The sequence below is a fragment of the Bidens hawaiensis genome, unplaced genomic scaffold, assembly GCF_021521415.1.
Source record: "Bidens hawaiensis isolate Kalapana, Puna unplaced genomic scaffold, B.hawaiensis_p1.1 tig00014333_1, whole genome shotgun sequence".
In the NCBI taxonomy this organism is placed as follows: domain Eukaryota; kingdom Viridiplantae; phylum Streptophyta; class Magnoliopsida; order Asterales; family Asteraceae; genus Bidens; species Bidens hawaiensis.
In genome coordinates, this window is record NW_027492231.1 from 403,707 (window position 1) to 422,488 (window position 18,782).

Sequence of the window (18,782 nt, forward strand, 5' to 3'; positions counted from 1 at the left end):
CATGACTAGACTAATGGTTTAAGGGGGTGTTTGGAATTGCTTATTTTTATCAACATAGAACTTATTAACTTTTTGAAAAGTAATAAGGTGTTTGGGATTGCTTATATCGTGAGAGGAAAAGTTTCATAACTTACACTTTTGTAACTTATTAATTTAATAAAAAGTTATAAGGAGGTGAAATAAGGAATCCCAAACACCCCCTTAATGCAAAGTTAGCAAGCAACTCCGGCTTCTTTTAATGTTCAATCAAATGGTTTTGTAACTGAAACTGGAACACTTCAGTTTAAACACTAAACACCAGGTTCTCCGCGGGGATTTTAGGTGGAAATAAAAATGTGATAAAAAAAGGTTCTCCTTGGATAAAAATGAATGAGTTATTTCAATCATAGAATCATGAATGACATGACCCATGTAACACGTAATCTTACACATCAATATTATTAAAAATCATATGTTACGATATGGGTTCGAAAAACTTCGAGGGACGGACGACCAATTGTTTATCAATTAGATTTGGGTAATCTACGGGTACGGTGTTGAAATTTCTACGGATTTGATGTCAAAATTCACTAATATATAACACTAAAACCAAATTTTGTATGGGTTCGGCCGAACCCGTTCTCCTAATGCCGCCTACGCCCATGTATATATGTGTATTTAACTCCTAAAGACATAATCAACGACTCCAATGACTTGCTAGGGGTCCGAGGGTTCGTTGACCTATGAGCTATCGTTAACCTACCAACAGTCAAATTTGCTATTTGATGTGAATTTCTTCTGGTAACCTCTTAAAATTGTTGTTGGTAAATATTTTTACACCATATATGAATAGTAAAGATGTCGACCACGTAACAATTGCACCCCTTCTACACAGGCCATAGATGTACTAACGTTCCAGAAACAATGGGCTTTTTAATTCCAACGAAACTAATTGATTTTGTGAGCCACTTGCTTGGTGAAAAAGATAAAAATGTTTGAACATATAGGAGTTTACATGTCTTCACCAAAATGGCCATTTAAATTAATTTTCCCTTTAAAGAAACGTATATTATGAAAAACAGAATGCCATGTTATTCCATAAGTCCAACATTCTTGTTTATCTATTTTACAACAATAATTATTAAATGTCTCTAGTACCCTTATGGATTCAAATTGCATTGCTGATATATTATAGTGGCTGCCATGTTATATATTATTGACTCTGTATGCATTCACCTAACATTTGGCTTTTCCGCGGCCAAGGGTGGTTTTGGAATTAATTAGTTCTAGATTGATTTCGGTTTGGGAAATTTGAGATTTCATATTTACGAACACATTGACTCAAAAGGTCAAAACAGTCAATGTCAAGATTGAATAGCCAAGATCTCACTTCTCATTTTGGTTTTCATGTTGCAAGGACACTTTTGGAAATAAGATTAAAAATGTCTTAAATGAGACTTGAACCCATTGTTGAAAGTAATACTCATTTGCCACTAGATTAAACTAGTGGTCATGTAATTAAGTTAAAATATTATATATATACATATTGTTTTTTATAAATACAAATATATTTAAAAAAAAAATTCGGGCCTAACGTGGTATCGGATCTGTGGCCGTCGACCACCCCGCCACCCCTATGAGCCGGCCCTGAGTGTCAAACACTATTTTGGACGTTCACAAATTTATATTTTTGTGTTAGGGTTGGTGTCATATAAAATATTATAAAATAATGTTAATTTTTTATACAAGTTAAACGAGTGGTCCCATTTTGAGTTTTTCTTATTTTTTATATCATAATCTATATTGCTAATTTATTTAATTTTTTGTTTAGAGTTGTTTGGTATAGTATATGTTGCTTTTAAGATGACTTTTTACTCTTTTTAGCATATAGTTAGTTATACGAGAACACTCTTTTTACTGCTGACTTTAAATTTAAACTTAAACTTTCTTTCAGGATGAACTGTACAAGAATTCAACTGCGTTGTTACTACTCCACTGCTTCTGCTTCACCCTATGATTTCAGTCGAAGAATTCTATACCTCAAATATGCTTCCAATGTGAATCTCCACTCCAAGTGTTCGATGAAATGCATCAAAGAAAGCCTCCACCTTCCATCATCCGGTTTAATCAGCTCATTAATGTTATTGTCAAGATGAAGCATTATTCCACTGCCCTTTCGCTTTATAAGAGAATAAGGCTGATGGGTATTCCTTCTGATCTTTATGCCATCACCATCTCTATTAACTGTCATTGTCGCCTTCATCAGGTTCCTTATGCTTTCGCCTTACTAGCAATCGTCTTCAAGCAGGGTCATACACCTAATGTGGCCACCTATAACACTCTCGTTCATGGCCTTGTTCTTGCTGATCGCGTTTCTGAAGCCCTTGACTTGTTCAAGAAACTTATTAGAGATAAGCTCTGTGACCCTGATCAATTTACATATGCAACCATTATTAATGGGCTTTGTAAAGCAGCTAACACTACCAAGGCCCTTGAACTTCTCAGGTTCATGGAATCAGGAAGCTCATGTAAACCTCGTGTACAACATTACAACACAGTCATTGATAGCCTCTGCAAAGATCGTATGGTTGATCATGCACTTCAACTATTTACTGAAATGACTGAAAAGGGTGTCCGTGCAGATGTTATCACTTACAACTGTTTGATTCAGGGTCTGTGTAACTTTGGTCGAGAGAAGGAAGCTGCAAAAATGTTAATGGGTATGGAGGACGAAGGAATACCTCCATCAGTTGTTACCTTCAATACTTTGGTGAATTCCTTTTGCAAGCAAGGTTGTGTAAAAGATGCAGAGCTTGCTGTTCAAGCAATGGTACAAAGAGGTCTACACCCAGATGTAATCACTTATAATGCACTGATCGATGGATACTGTTTACGTCGTGAAATGGATGAAGCAGAGAAAGTTCTCGATGACATGATGAAGAAGGATATTATGCCCGATATCTTCACATATAGCAACTTGATAAATGGATATTGTAAGAAGAAGGAAATTGATAAGGCTAGGCATCTTTTTCAAGAAATCCAAGACAAGGGTTTGATTCCTGATGTAGTTACTTACAATACCATGTTACAAGGTTTGTTTGAATCAGCGCATCCAGCAGCCGCTAGAGAACTGTTTAACAAGATGCAAACAAAGGGCCAAATTCCTCCCAATACATGCACCTATCGTATCTTGTTCCATGGAATGTTTGATAATGGTCAGTGTTCTGATGCCTTGGTTCTTTTTCGTTCGCTGGGGAACAAAGAACTGAGGAAAGATACATGGTTGTATACTATACTGATTGATGGTTGTAGAAAATGTGGGAAGCCTAAGTTGGCTATGGAACTGTTTAATGAGCTTGTATTTAAAGGATTGAAACCGAATGTAAAGACATACACAGTGATGATACGTGTGTATTTCCAAGAAGGGTTTTTGGTTAAAGGTAAAGAATTGGTAAGAAAGATGGAAGAGGATGGTTGTTTGCCAGATAGTGTCACATACAATGTCATTGTTCAAGAGTTATTGAAGAAAAACGAGATTGAAGAGGGTGAGATTCTTCTTGAAGAAATGACCAACCGAGGCTTCCTGCCTGATGCTTCTACTTTCTCGATGGTGCTACAGCTAATTCCAAGTGTAGGACAAGATTCTCGTATGCGAACTATCATTCAAAAGCTAACAAGTGCAGAAGAAAAAAGATGAGAGAAAACTAAAAGTATAATATATGTTATTCTACATTTAAAGGAAACTGAAAACTTTAGAGATTCCGTTTTTTGCAAATTTGTCAAAATGGAGAATTCAATATCTTCTGTTACTAATAAACACACAAAATAAAATAATAGATAAATAAATAAAACGGGAAAATTTCTGTGATTTTTCATAGATGGTTGGCATTAATGTGTGCCCCATTCAGTGGCTTTGGTGGACATGGAGGTTATGTAACTTTTGCCATTAGGTTTTTTGTTGCCATATTAATGTTTAGCTAACTAGGTGTCTAGTATGAAAACTGCACCCGCAGACATGTATGTCATAAAAAACATAGATTTTAACTTGGTGCTTAAACAAGGTTTTAACTTACAAGGTCAAATGACCAATGTTGACTGAGAAAGTCAAACTTTAGGTGACTTAAGGATGTGTGATGCAAGATAAGCAGTGTTAACTGTTAAGATGGGAAAACAATCTTGCTGATCAAATTACTTGATACATCATACATGTTAGCAAACACATTCAACAAGTAGATTAGAACCTAATAACTTCTTGAAATTTATGCAATGAACATCGTTCAAACACTAACAAGTGTAGATAGACAAGGTGTGAGTATGCCCTGCTGGCGGTGCACGCATATAATGTATATATGTGTGAACTCTCGGGTGGGCAAAAGTAAAATTGCACTAATTTTGACGTATTTTACTAATCTCGTGAAAATAACGTTAAAAGTGGGGGAAGGTTAATCAGGCATCATGTGGTGGCGTTGATAGCCGAAAGACAAGGGCACATGCACCAATCAGCCGGTGTCCCGATGATTGAGTGCTATGTGCCTTATGTCCAAGGCTTGATGCAAAACTACTATCGAGCCGGGGGTCTCATCGGAAGCAGCCTCTCTATCCCAATGGGGTAGAGGTAAGGTTGTCTACATCTTACCCTCCTCAGACCCTACCATAGCATTGCTATTGGTGGGATATACTGAGTACGATGATGATGATTAAGAGGTTTTGGTGGACATAAAATTTATGTAACTCTTTGTTGTTTAAAAAGTTCTGCCATGTACCGTTTTCTAGTTCTGTTCTAGCTTTTGCTAGTCTCTAGCTTATAATAAAAGCAGTTCTAAGAAAAAGTTCTAAATGTTTCTTATTTGACTGACTAACGAATTAGTTTGTCTAGTAAGAAAAGTGCACCCTAACATTCATGTATGTCATACAAACATAGAATTTGACATGGGTACTTGAAAAAGAATTTATATATGACTCTTTAGAAGGTCCAAAATCCAATGTTGACTGAGAAAGTCAAACTTGAGGTGACTTAAGGATGCGGTATTGGTGATAAGCAGTGTTTACATGTTTCACGCTGATAAATTTACATGGTACATCACACGGATTATCAAAAACATTCAACGAGTAGATTAGAAATAAAGAATGAAAGGTGTTATATTTTGGTAAAAATAAAAATATATCATAGGATCACTATGAATGTACACTGAGACGCACATCTGATCTTATTGAAAAGACATGTTAAAAAATAATGACAAATAAAATGATTTTAAAGACTGACACATTTGATTATTTTGTATGAGAATGTGTAAACTGTATGATACACCTAACGACTAGATTACATGAATGTCGAAAGTGACCCCATGGTTGCAAGGATGACAACATGAGATGCATGGGTAATCCCAGTTACATATTTGATTATGAATTTGATACTTTGCTCAATATTTATTGAAAAATTTATTATATGTTGTGATTTTCAAACACAATTCTCACTAAAATTTATCCATACTAAAAATTTTACTAAGTTCATATTAGCACCGCAGTTGGCCTTTTGGTCCAATGACACAGGATGATGGTTAAAGCTTGAGATCTTATGGTCTCAGGTTCGAAACCCAACTCAAGAAGGTTTTATGGCTAATCATGCTACTTTTGAGTACTTACTTTCTCGCATCCCAAATGTTGAAAAGGATTCTCGTTTGCGAACTATCCTTCAAAAGCTAACAAATACAGAAAAAAAAATGAAAAAGAAAAGATGGGAGAATATCTAATATGACATCTGGGTTTATATCCTGAACCTCTGTAACTCCAGTTTGGGGGTTTTCTTATAGTTGTTACTTTCTTGCTTGTTTAACTTACATAGTACATGTTGATTTTAGATCTCAAAATACATCTTGTTAGATGATACTAACGTACTTTAATATTGCACTCATCAACTTGAAATGAACTGCCCTATAGGCATTGATGAAGCTTTGTATTTAAATATTTGGGATGCTTGTTTTAACATTTTTAAAAACTGAATGTTTCGGTTCAGTTTAGGTTATGAACCTCAACAAAACCAAATAAAACCGAACCCAACCGATCTAGTATGTTAAATCCTTAATTCGAATCATAGAAGATGCAAAAATGTACAGTAGTATTACAATCACCAACTTGAAATGATCTGTCTTGTAGGCATTGGAACATCTGGAAGCAGTAAAATAAAGAAACCGCATAATGAGAATGGAACCTAAACTTGATCAAGGGGTTTTGAAAAGGGTTTTTAGTTTTAAGGTGAACTTTTGGACCTACCTCTTCAAGTCCCCCCAGTCCATTGTTCTTCTCATGAATTGTTAATAAGTGAGGTGAACTTTTGGACTTAAGCAAGGGGTTTTGAAAAGGGTTTTTAGTTTTAAGGTTTTCCGTGGGGATTCTTCCCGCGGTTTTCCTAATGTCACTCGCAGAAATTCCCGACTTTTCTGCCTGATCTTTGGTTATGATGCGGGTAGGTGTTTAACCCCTTCGCACGTCGGGAGCGTTGAGTTTCACTTGCATAGATTCTTCACGAGGTTTTGGTAGTTTTGGACATAGTGATCAGTTATGTTAAACCACCAATTCCGCCTTGAAGTTTCAAACAAGCTAGTTCTCAACGTTCCCGCTATGCGGAGGTGTTATTTCCCTTTCCGCAAGCACGGTCCATAAGATCCTTCTTGGCTTCAATTCCCTGCAAGTACTAAGTATGTGAAGGGTTTCGCCTTGACACTGTACCCGCACTTGTCTTACGATTTCTTGTTTCCCAAGGTATCTTGTTAGCTTTGATTCCCTGCAAGTGCTAAGTATGTGAAGGGTTTCGCCTTGACACTGTACCCGCACTCGTCTTATGGTTTCTCGCTTTCCAAGGTAAGGGGGTATATTCCCTCTTATTTTTGAATCTTTGAATCTTTTTGAATCTAAAGATGTGTTGCTTGCCAACCTTACTAAAAACGAAGCCGAACGCGCCCGTGATAAAGCTCAAGCTGCCCTCCAGGAGGCTCTGGTCACTCGGGAGTGGCTTCTACGAGAAGCGTTGTCGCAGGTATGCGTAGCTTCATAATATCTTTACGCTTTTCTTTATACTTATAAAAGTTTTTGATACATATTTTTTTTTGTAGGTTGTGCATCGGAACTTCACGAACACATCTTATGACGATGCCATGAGCGCAGCCCTCAACGCTTCCCATGAGGATGGGGAAAAGGATGGTTTCCTGCTTGGTCTGGGGTTTGTTGAGAAGGGCATCCCGCCTTCCAACTTCCCTCTTTATGACGTGGACACTGAAGCTGCTTACGACCAAGCAGTGAACCAGTATGCTGCCTTCCCGCATCCGGTGGTGGAGAAGGTGAACGAAATTGCTGCTGCTGATGATGGGCTAACTATTCTCAAGGCTTTCCTTGAACCGCTACAGCCAACTGATGGTGCGGGTTCAAGTGGGTTTGGAGGGAGTGGTCCTGAAGTTTGAACCTTGAGATCCCTTCCCACCGTTAGGATAGATTTACATTTCTGTAGGCGGGTAGATACCTGGCCATTCTTGTAATGTTTGATTTTTTTATGAAATATAAATGTTTGTGCGGGTAGGACCGTCACTTTCACTTAATGACTTGCTTTATAAACGTTATATGACTTGCTCATGCATATTATAGTTTAATTTGGCACTTGTTTTGCCTCATAAACAATATATGATTCGCTCATGCATACTTTAGTTTAACTTAGCAATTTTCCAAGTGTTTTGAATAAGTTAACCTTTCGACGCGTGGTTGTCAATAGGTTAATGTTCAGTTTCCTCTATCATGATTGTGCGGGTAGGACCGTCACTTACATTTAGTGGGATGACCAAACTTTACCTATAACTGACATGCGTGAAGGTTTTCCTCATCTTTTTAGAAATTTTCTAAGTGTTTTGAATAAGTTAACCTTTCGACGCGTGGTTGTCAATAGGTTAATGTTCGGTTTCCTCTATCATGATTGTGCGGGTAGGACCGTCACTTTCATTTAGTGGGATGACCGAACTTCACCCATAACTGACCTGCGTGAAGGTTTTCCTCATCTTTTCCTTAGAAATTTTTCCCGTTTTTTGTGTTTATGCGGGTTTTGCCGCCTTCCACACGCAACGACTTACTTTCCCACTTATTTATGCGGTGAATACCGGCATATCAGTGTGGTCAGATCATAAGTAAATGTAAGACTATCAGCGTCAATGTGATAAGGAGAATCATTTCCATTAGAAGTGGCTCTAAGCCTTTTCTTTTCAAGTTTGGATTTGATCTACATGCAGCCTGTGTAATTGAGCTCCCTTCCATGTTCTTGGGATGGGGGTGTCATCGAGCCTTTCGAGCCGATATGCACCTGGTTCGGAATCTCGTTGTTTACGCAGTATGTAGCCTCCAACATTGAAGCTGCAATTTCATCCGTGTTTTCCCCAACTGGGGTTCTACACGCATTAGCCTGCTTAGCGTCCATTACGCCACGAGGTGAGTGAGTTTCCCATCTTTGACGAATGCTTTGACGACGTCCTTCAAGGATACGCATTCCTCCGTGGTGTGGCCTTTTGTCCTGTGGAAGTCACAGGATTTGCTTTGATCAGCGTTTAGACGCTGTCGGATTATTGGAGCCTCTGGCCATGGGAGCCTTTCGGTGGCAAATATCTCGGTGACGCTTTTGGTGAGTGGCGTCCATCTGGAGTTCCGGTTCGACAACTGCATGTTATCCCTTCCGCCTAACCGAGGGTGAGAGCCGGATGAGGTGTCAAAGTTTACCCTTGACTGCCAAATACCAAGCTTCCTCTTTTTGTTTTGTCGGGCGGTAAGGACGTTGTTTTCTCTTGTTTTTTGAGTGTAGAGGTTTGTGCTCTGGGGAAGATCTCTACCCAGTTGCTTTTCCGTTTCCGCGAAGCGTTTAGCTGCTGTCATGATGGCATCCCATGTGGATGGCATGCCATCTTTACCCGTCAAGGTGCGGATGAGCTCTGGGTCTTCCGCGCCCTGGATGAAAGCAGCGCGAACAAGATCTTCGCTAATAGTGCCCAGACTTAGCTTCTTTGAATTGAAGCGCGTGATGAAGTTTAGTAAAGACTCATCTTCCTCTCGGATGCAGTTGAGGATCGTCCATTGCCCTTCGGTATACTTTCTTTGTTGACTGAAGTGTTGGCTGAACTTCTGCTGGAAGTCTGCCCAATCGTAGATGTGGTGGACCGATAGACGGTCAAACCACGCTCTGGCTGCCCCAACAAGCGTCATTTGGAACATGTAACACCACGTGGGTTCCGTCCAATTGCTGACGGTTGCCCCCACTATGAATCTGTTCAAATGATCGTCTAGGTCAGATATACCATCATATGTGCCTATGTTGGACATTTGTTTGGCACTTTTCGGGGCAATTGCTTCCGCAATGTCCCTTGCAAATTTGGAGGTTCCCGCATTTGCAACAGTTGGTCTGAAGGTTTTAGAGAAGTCACGTGGGTTTCCACCCGCGTTTTTTGGTTTAAAGGTTTCTCCAAAATTTATTCTGTGGAAATCTGCTTGTTTACGCTTCCCTTTCGCCCTATGGCGCGGGTTTGCGTCACTGTCAGATTCTTCCCAATCTTCATCATACTCGCACTCATTACTCATGTTGAGCTGTTGTCGAGTGTTTCCGAACTCGTCATTAGCCTGTTGGAGTGAACGTAAACGTTCATCCAACTCAGCTTGGAATTCTTTCTGACGTGCTTCTGCCCACGCTTTAACTTCATCAAGTGTTTGGCGGGGGAGCCTCGTTTGTTGTTTCTCCAACTAGGTATCAATGAATCCCAGGGGAGGATTGTTTACTGCACTTGCCCCCGCTTGGGTAACCGGGGTAGTGTTCGTAAAAATTGTGTACTCGCCGGTGTTCCCCCAGTAGCTGGGGTTGTGGTTACCGGAGTTTCTTGATCACTCGTTGGCCTTGGCATCGGAGTAACCTTAACCATCTTTCCAGAGGTTTTGAAAAAACTGAAAAAGAATTAGTTCTAGCTTTTATGCACGGATGGCGCCAATGAAGAAACACTAAGTGACCCTGGCAGATTACGGATAATCTTAGGGTTAAGTAGATGTTTCCCACGAGGGTTAGGTCCGGCAAAGATGGTTATTCTTCCGATGACCTGCAAAACAGACACCGTGAGCTCGTCACTGAGAAGGGGGGGGGTTCCTCCTTGTGAACACCCTCCGGCGTGAGAATCAGACTAGATTGCTCTGAATATAAGTGTATATTAAGAGAAATAGCTAGATAAGATAATATCAGATGATATAAGATGATATAAGATAATAGATAATGATACCGTTCCAAGGTGTTGGAGTATTTATAGCCGAATGTAGGTTTCCAAGCAGGTACGGCCAGCTGTATAATATTCTTTTTCCACCAACTACAGGCTACGCACATGCCACGATGGGAGTTGGTGAGTAGGCAGCGGCTGATAGTGACATGGCCAGCTGTATAAAATTCCTTTTTCACCAACCATGGGCTGTGTACGTGCCACGATGGGAGTTGGTGGGTAGGCAGCGGCTGATAGTGACATTTTGTACTAGAGCGTGCTCCTCCTCATACTGTTGTCGGTGAGCTGTCACCCTGTGATTGGTTCATGGGCTGCTTTGGTCAGATATTGTCTATTTTGTCCATACCTTGGCAGGTATAGTACAAAAGATCTTCCAGAAGCGTATGGACTGGCTCATTTGGGCGGGAGTATTCCCGCCTTGCTCATTCCTTCTTCAGGTGACATTGCTGAAGTATTAAGAGTTAGTGCCTTGTGCGTGTAGCCTTACTATTAGTGCGGGTAGCCTTCCCTGATGGCTTGTATCCGCAGCTGCGGGAACAGGCGGGGTACTTTACCATTGGGAGGCTTTTCCTGCGGGAACAGCTAGCGTACTATGCGTAAGGTCTTCATCTCTCTGAGCATGGTGGGTCCTGCGGATCCAGTTGGTCTTTGCGCAGACGTCCCTCTTCAAGGTGAGTCTTGCGGGTCCAACTGGGCTCTGCTGGGACCTACCTATTCAGAACCCAACCGATCTAGTATGTTAAATCCTTAATTCGAATCATAGAAGATGCAAAGATGTACAGTAGTATTACAATCACCAACTTGAAATGAACTGTCTTGTAGGCATTGGAACATCTGGAAGCAGTAAAATAAAGAAACTGCATAATGAGAATGGAACCTAAACTTGATCAATAAAGAATTACTACTTCCTTCGTCTCATTTTAAATGTTATGGGACCCAAAACACACAATAATATTTGATGTAATAATATCATTTTATTTTATGAGCTGTAAAATGACAATAATGTCATTTAATGTAATAATTGTTTTGTAAAATGAAACATCTAGTATGTAATAGTAAGGACACAATTGAAAATTGAATTTATATGTATAGAAATGACAGTTAAATTGGGACAACCAAAAATGGAAAAATGGACATTTAAAATGTGAAGGAGGGAGTATAATTTTTATTGATCCCAAAAAAGATGAACTGCTTTCGCACCTCTCAAAGTTAGTGTTAGGCCACCTATCGGCCCTTAAAATAACTTATGGGTCGCTAGTGACAAGATGGACTATTATGTGCCGCCCAGTCATGACATTTCCAATTCCATAACTACTTTAGCACATATGTATAGTTAAGAATGAAACGTTTGAAATATTGTATTGTTTTTAGATAAGAATTCTATTGTTAATTAATTTCCTATTTGTTATGATTCTTTCATGTGGTATAGGTGAATAATAAAGGGGCAACTCTATAGAATGGTAATAAAGTTTTGAAACTGTTTCAGGTCAATCATAAAATCTTTTGTTCCAATCAGATCATTAAATTTTTTTTTTTGGTATAATCTTAGATATTTTACCTGGATAGCAGGTTATGCAGTTTTTTTTTTATTTTTAAGTAGTTTGACATTGTAAAACATTTTTTAAATATTGAGAAAATAAATTTTAAATTGTGAAAAATTACAAAAAATACTAATAATTTGGAAAATTGCAACAAAAAAAAAACCATGAAAAATATAAAAAAAAAAAAACTGAAAAATTAAAAAAAGAAAAAACTGGAAAATTTTTAAAGAAAATCTTTTTTTTTGCAATATTCCAGTTTTTCTTTGTTTTTGCGAAAAATGTAAAAAATAGTAATAATCTAGAAAATTGCAACAAAAAAAAACTTGAAAATTTTATTTTTTATTTATTTATTTTTTTGCATTTTTTCACAGTTAAATTTTGTTTCTCAATTTTTACTAGTGTTGTCACTTAAAAAAATATTTTACAATGTTAAACTACTTAAACATAAAAAAACCTATAAAACCTGTAATCCATGTAAAATATATAGGATTAGAACAAAAAAAAACTTTAGTGGCATAATTGAAACAAAAGATTTTATGGGTGACCTAATTGAAACAATTTCAAAACTTGATTACTATTCTATAGAGTAATCTCAATAATAAAATACAATTACGCCTTGTTCTTGAGTTTTTTAACCAAGGAGAGAGAAGGATAAGAAAGGGAAGGGATGGGAAGGAAATTTTTTTTAATAGGTGTGTTTTTGTGTTGGAAGGAAATTGGAGGAAAGGAAATGATAACTTATTGGGAGAAAACTTATCCTTAATAATCATCCCATTTTTGGGAGGATAATTTTTTGGAAAAAAACATCAATTTAATCCATCCTAACTCCTCGTACTCCTTTCCTTTCAATTCTAAAAAAAACTCAAGAACACCCATGTTTTAACTATCCTTAGTTTTCCTTTCCTTTCATTTCCCTACTTAAAAAAAATTCAAGAACAGGGTTAGTGTATTATAAAGTTATAACCCAATAAACCAAGCTTTATATCATAACCATCATGATAATCTATTGTGTGTTTATAGATGTATCCTCATTTTTACAATTACTTGATTCACGATTCACTTTATTATTCACCTACCAACGATGATTCACTTTATTCACCTACAAGGCTACAAACAATGATTCGCATTGATGTTCACATATATACTAATATTCCCATAATAATACATGTTATTATTCACACACCCATGGTCATTCGTGTTTATGTTCACCTACCCGCGACAAATACATGTTATTATTCACATATTGTGATTCGTTTATGTTCACATACCCGCGATAATACATGTTATTATTGTTATTATTATACTCACGGTTATATTCACCTATCTAGCTATCCACGATGATGCACATTAATATTCACATACCCAGGGTGATTCACGTTTGTGTTCATCTACCCATGGTGATACAAGTTATTTACCTAAGACAATTTTAAGCATCAAACATAATAAATTCATCAAGAGTTTTATTATCAAGTATTAAAGATGTATTGTATTTCATGAAAAAAGATATATGTATATAGGTAGAGAGGAAAATAGTATCTCAAAACACCTTTTTAAAGATTGATGAAATTATATGTACCTATCATGATCAATTTCCTTCATGTATTACTGTGGCTTTATCAGTTAGTGCTCATTCAAATGGTTGGTTTTTGATACATGAAAGTGAAGGTTTCAGGATGATGATGAGCTGCTTTACAAGAATTGGGTCTCGTTATTACTCTGCTTCACCCTACAATCTCAATGCAAGAATCCTGCATCTCCAAAATGGCTCAGGAGCAAATAAGGTAGAAGATGCACTCCAAGTGTTCGATGAAATGCTTCTAAGAAAGCCTCCACCTTCCACCATCCAGTTTAATCAGCTCATTAATGTTATTGTCAAGATGAAACATTATTCCACTGCCCTTTCACTTTTTAAGAAAATTAATCTCATGGGTATACCTCCTAATATCTATACAATGACCATCTCTATTAACTGTCTTTGCCGCCTTAATCAACTTCCTTATGCTTTTGCATTACTAGCAACCCTCTTCAAGCAAGGTCATCCACCTGATCCAGCCACCTATACCACTCTCCTTCATGGCCTTGTTCTTGCTGATCGGGTCTTTGAAGCTGTCGAGTTATTCAAAAAACTCGTTACACAGAAACTCTGTCAGCCTAATGAGGTTATGTTCGGAACCATTATTAATGGGCTTTGTAAAGCAGCTAACACTACCAAGGCCCTTCAATTACTCAGGTTCATGGAATCAGGAGGCTCTTGTAAACCTCGGGTAGAACAGTACACTTCAGTCATTGATAGCTTATGCAAAGATCGAATGGTTGACGATGCATTACAACTATTTGCTGAAATGACTGAAAAGGGTGTCCGTGCAAATGTTATCACTTACAACTGTTTGATTCAGGGTCTATGTAACTTTGATCGAGAGACAGAAGCTGCAAAACTGTTGATGGATATGGACAAGGAAGGAGTGTCTCCAGGAGTTGATACATTTAATATATTGGTAGATTCCTTTTGCAAGCAAGGATCTGCAAAAGATGCAGAGCTTGCTGTTCAAGCAATGGTACAAAGAGGTCTACATCCAAATGTAATCACTTACAATGCACTAATCGATGGATATTGTTTACGTGGTGAAATGGAAGAGGCAGAGAAAGTTCTTGATGGCATGATGAACAAGGATATTATGCCTGACATCTTCACATATAACAGCTTGATAAATGGATATTGTAAGAAGAAGCAAATTGACAAGGCTAGGCATCTTTTTCAAGAAATCCAAAACAAGGGTTTGATTCCTGATGTTATTACTTATAGCACCATGTTACAAGGTTTGTTTGAGTCAGGGAATCCTGCAGAAGCTAGAGAACTCTTCAACAAGATGCAAACAAAGGGCCGCCAAATTCCTCCCAATATATGCACCTATCGAATCTTGTTGCATGGAATGTGCAAAAACTCCCTATGTTCTGATGCATTGACTCTCTTCCGTTTGCTGGAAATTAATGAAATGAAGAATGATGTAGTGTTGTATAATATATTGATTGATGGTTGTAGAAAATGTGGGAAACCCAACTTGGCTATGGATCTGTTTGATGAACTTTTACTGAAAAGATTGAAACCTAATGTTAGGACCTATAATGTGATGATATGTCTATATATCCAAGAAGGGTTATTGGATAAAGGTAAAGAATTGCTTAGAAAGATGGAAGGGAATGGTTGTTCGCCAAATAGCTTCACATACAATATTATTGCTCGGGAGCTGTTGAAGAAAAACGAGTGTCAAGAGGCTGAGAGTTTTCTTGAAGAAATGATTATTCGAGGTTTTATGCCTGATTGTGGTACTTTAGAGAACTTACTCATGCGGATCCCTAATGTTGGTAAAGATTCTCGTTTACAAACTATCCTTCAAAAGCTAACAAGTGTAGAAAAAAAGATGTGAGAATATATTCTGAACACAGAATTGTTCACTTTCTTAATTGTCATTTAATTTTAACTCATCCCTACCTGTTGACTTTCAGATTATGTTGCTGCATATCTTCTTCATAACAGCAGCTCTAGTCAATTTCCAGTTCTCAATCTCATACTTTGTTTAAATACCATTCATTTGGTCAAATGGCTTAAAATATTATCCATTTCTTGGTTATTAAAGCGAACACACTCGAGGAGGTGAATATCAATAGGCTAAACATAATAATAACATTCAAGATAAACTTATTAATAGTTTTGAAATATATTCAGTATTGTAAAAATTAACAAAAAAATTATAATTTGCAGTTATTCTAGTTTGACTTTCCAAAATCAACATTCATAGTTGAACAAAGCCATTCAGTTTGTCACCAAGAGTAAAATGAAGAACTTGCACCTCAAGTTCGAGCTTGACTTTGTAAAGTCAAAATACCAACATTCGTAGTTGCATAAAACCATCCTGTCATCAAGCAAATTGTCCTATAAAAAATTCAACAAAAATAAAGATTTTACTTTCAAAATACCGGTGTAGAATGAACAATTTCACTTTCATAATGGTTGTAAGAACGAATAAAGAATATATTACTAAATTTATAAAAAAAATGCGAAAAAAATTACAAAAATATTTAAAATGTTAAAAGAATACATTAGTGTATTACTTTTTATTTTAAATAAAAACCTAGAAGACATTTAAAAGAGTTTGTTTGTTTGTTTCTTGAACAAATTAGCATTTATGACCCAATGTTTTTAAAAAAAAGTTAAAACTAATTAAAAGCGGGCACCGTTCTTGTTATTTGGGTTTTTGATTTTTAAAGGTGTAACAATACCCAACCCTAATAAGTAATAACAAACGGTTTTAGGGTATCCGAGTTTATACATGTTAATCGGACACATGTGAATCGGGTACGAGAACATTTTTAACATATAAACCTCCATCCCTTACTGAGTTACCCAGGCTTAGGACATAAAATAATAAACTAAAAAGTTTATAGTTAGCGGAGTTAAAAAAAATGCTTGGAACAGTAGAAGACAAGATTTGAATATAATATTGCTTTGTGCCGTTAGTCAACATGGCGGTATGGTGAGCATGATGATTTTATCTACAAAGATTTCCAATGGTACTTCCTATTTTATTAATTATAGATAGAAACCACCCAGTTTAGTTTGTTGCTCTCTGGATTCCGTCTACCGCCGGACACCGAGTTCCGTCGTCGTCGTCCTCCGCATCCATCTGACATCGTAATATAGGTCCAAAAGGGTTATGAATTATAAATAGAAACCACCCAGCCACCACCGCCGCCTCAAACCACCGTTCAATTCCGGCAGTCCGTTGCAGCTTCCACCGGTCACGAGCACCTGCCGTCGTGTTGCTGCACGCCTGCACCACCGCCGTCAACCGTCAACCCAGCTTCACCCTCCCTCTCTCACGATTTCAGCACCACAGCTAGATCAGCTTCTACATCAACACCCGATCAAGGTTTTCGGTCTGCCCACCAGGTGTTCGATAAAATGTCTCAATGAGTTAATCGGTTTTTTCGGGTTTACGGAGGGGAGAGCAACTGTGGGTTGCTCTCCTTTCGCCTCTTAGTTCGGGTTTTTACTTCCAAACTCAGCTCGAGTTTGTTTGTTGGTCTTTCGTCTTGTGGGGTTATGACTAGGGCTCGGATTGTCAACGGAGCCCCATCGGGGGAGGTGGGCACGGGCTATTGGCCGTGCCCGTTTAGAGGATTCCATTGCTGCCCGGATGGATTGGTTGGGTCCAAGGGGATCCAAAGGTTAGGGGCACATATAAAGCGGTTACACCTATATTCGGATGACAAAAAATGCACTATGCGGGATGCGGTATCCGAGGATTGTGCGCTTTTTGTTGCGTTGACAGATGCTCTAAAGGTTGCAAAAAACTATGGTTGTGCGGTGAGTGCATGTCTTTACAGGCCCTCAATCGGCATTGTCACCATGTAGACAAAGTTATCAAGTTCAAAGGTGATACGGGAGGGGTGGAAGACTTCATTGTCGGGATCCCTAAGCCACAACTTGCGATAGATGTAGCTCCTTTGGGTGGGATAGTTTTGGACGCGACCCTCCTTGACCGTATTTTCGCACTTCCGGTAAAGACAGTTAAAATCATCCCTTCTAGCTGTCGCATGGCATTTGCCCATGTCTTATCTGCTTCATTGTGCAAGGTGGTGTCTAGACCAGAGTCCATTGAAGCGTGGGTTAAACTTTTGATATTACCCCGTTGCACATTACAAGTTGTCAAGCCTTCCAACCGACAGGAGCGTAGGTCGGGGAATAGGAAATCCTTACAATGCCATTCTATTCGGCAGGCCCTAGCAAGTTGGGGTGATGGAAGCGGATGTTTTGATCTTATCCAATCGCTCTTTAACCAACCGATGGATATGGGCTCCAGAGCCGATGAGGGCTCCTTCGGGGGTGATCATTCGAGGGAGGGCCTCAATGCTAAGCAATGTATTCGGAAAGTTGTCGATGGGCACTTCACGGCCGCAGTTAAAGTTTTGTGCTCTTCGGGTGTTGCTCCTCTTGGTGACGCTACTATGAAAGCGTTGCTTGATAAGCATCTCGTCTTGCCCCCGCCCGCCTTGCCTGATTCCTTACTCTCGGTGGCCCCTTTGGTTGTGGACGTTGAAAGTGTCCTAGGGTGTATTAAATCGTTTTCTAAAGGGACTTCATGTGGTAGAGATGGGCTTAGGGCCCAACATATTTTGGATGCCCTATGTGGGGAAGGATCCGCGATTGCCGTGGGGTTGCTTAAGGTTATCACTGAGGTGGTTAACTTGTGGTTAGGGGGGAGATGCCCTGTTTCTTTGGCGGAGTTTGTGGCCTCGGCCCCTCTAACGCCACTGCTTAAGCCCGACAATGGGGTTAGGCCTATTGTTGTTGGCGCGATTTGGAGAAGACTTGTATCCAAAGTGGCTATGAGGAGTGTTGGGAAAGAGATGGCAAAATACCTTGGTGATTTTCAATTCGGGGTGGGGGTCCCGAGTGGAGCGGAGGCGGTGCTTCATAGCGCGAATAGATTTCTTAATATGTTCCACTCGGATGGGTCGTTGGCTTTGCTTACAGTAGATTTTTCTAATGCCTTCAACCTGGTGGATAGGACCACCCTCCTGCAGGAAGTTCGTGCCAGATGCCCATCTATTTCCCTATGGGTTAATTTTCTTTACGGGCAACCTGCAAGGCTATATGTAGGGAATGATTGTATCCAGTCAACTACTGGGGTTCAACAAGGCGATCCTTTAGGACCCCTTCTCTTTGCTTTAGCTTTACACCCCCTCATTCATCAAGTACGAGATGGTTGCAAGTTACTTTTCCATGCATGGTACTTAGATGATGGCACGATTATAGGAGACGTCATTGAAGTGGCTAAAGCCTTGGATATAATTATATCTAAGGGGCCAAGTTTAGAGCTTGAGCTTAATATTAAAAAGACAGAAGTATACTGGCCGTCGTGCAATGGGGTAAAGGCAAAAGTAGGTTTATTCCCTATAGGGATTAGGAGACCGGAGTTAGGGG

General features: G+C 38.8%; 1 protein-coding gene and 1 pseudogene across 1 annotated transcript; both read left to right on the forward strand.

The window, feature by feature from the left end:
• Window positions 1–1,890: 1,890 nt before the first annotated feature.
• Window positions 1,891–3,816, forward strand: LOC143546318 (uncharacterized; annotated as a pseudogene).
• Window positions 3,817–13,430: 9,614 nt separating this feature from the next.
• Window positions 13,431–15,701, forward strand: LOC143546317 (uncharacterized). The gene has a single exon (XM_077038012.1). The coding sequence runs from the start codon at window positions 13,471–13,473 to the stop codon at window positions 15,220–15,222; it is 1,752 nt and encodes a 583-aa protein (XP_076894127.1). The 5' UTR covers window positions 13,431–13,470; the 3' UTR covers window positions 15,223–15,701.
• Window positions 15,702–18,782: the final 3,081 nt, after the last annotated feature.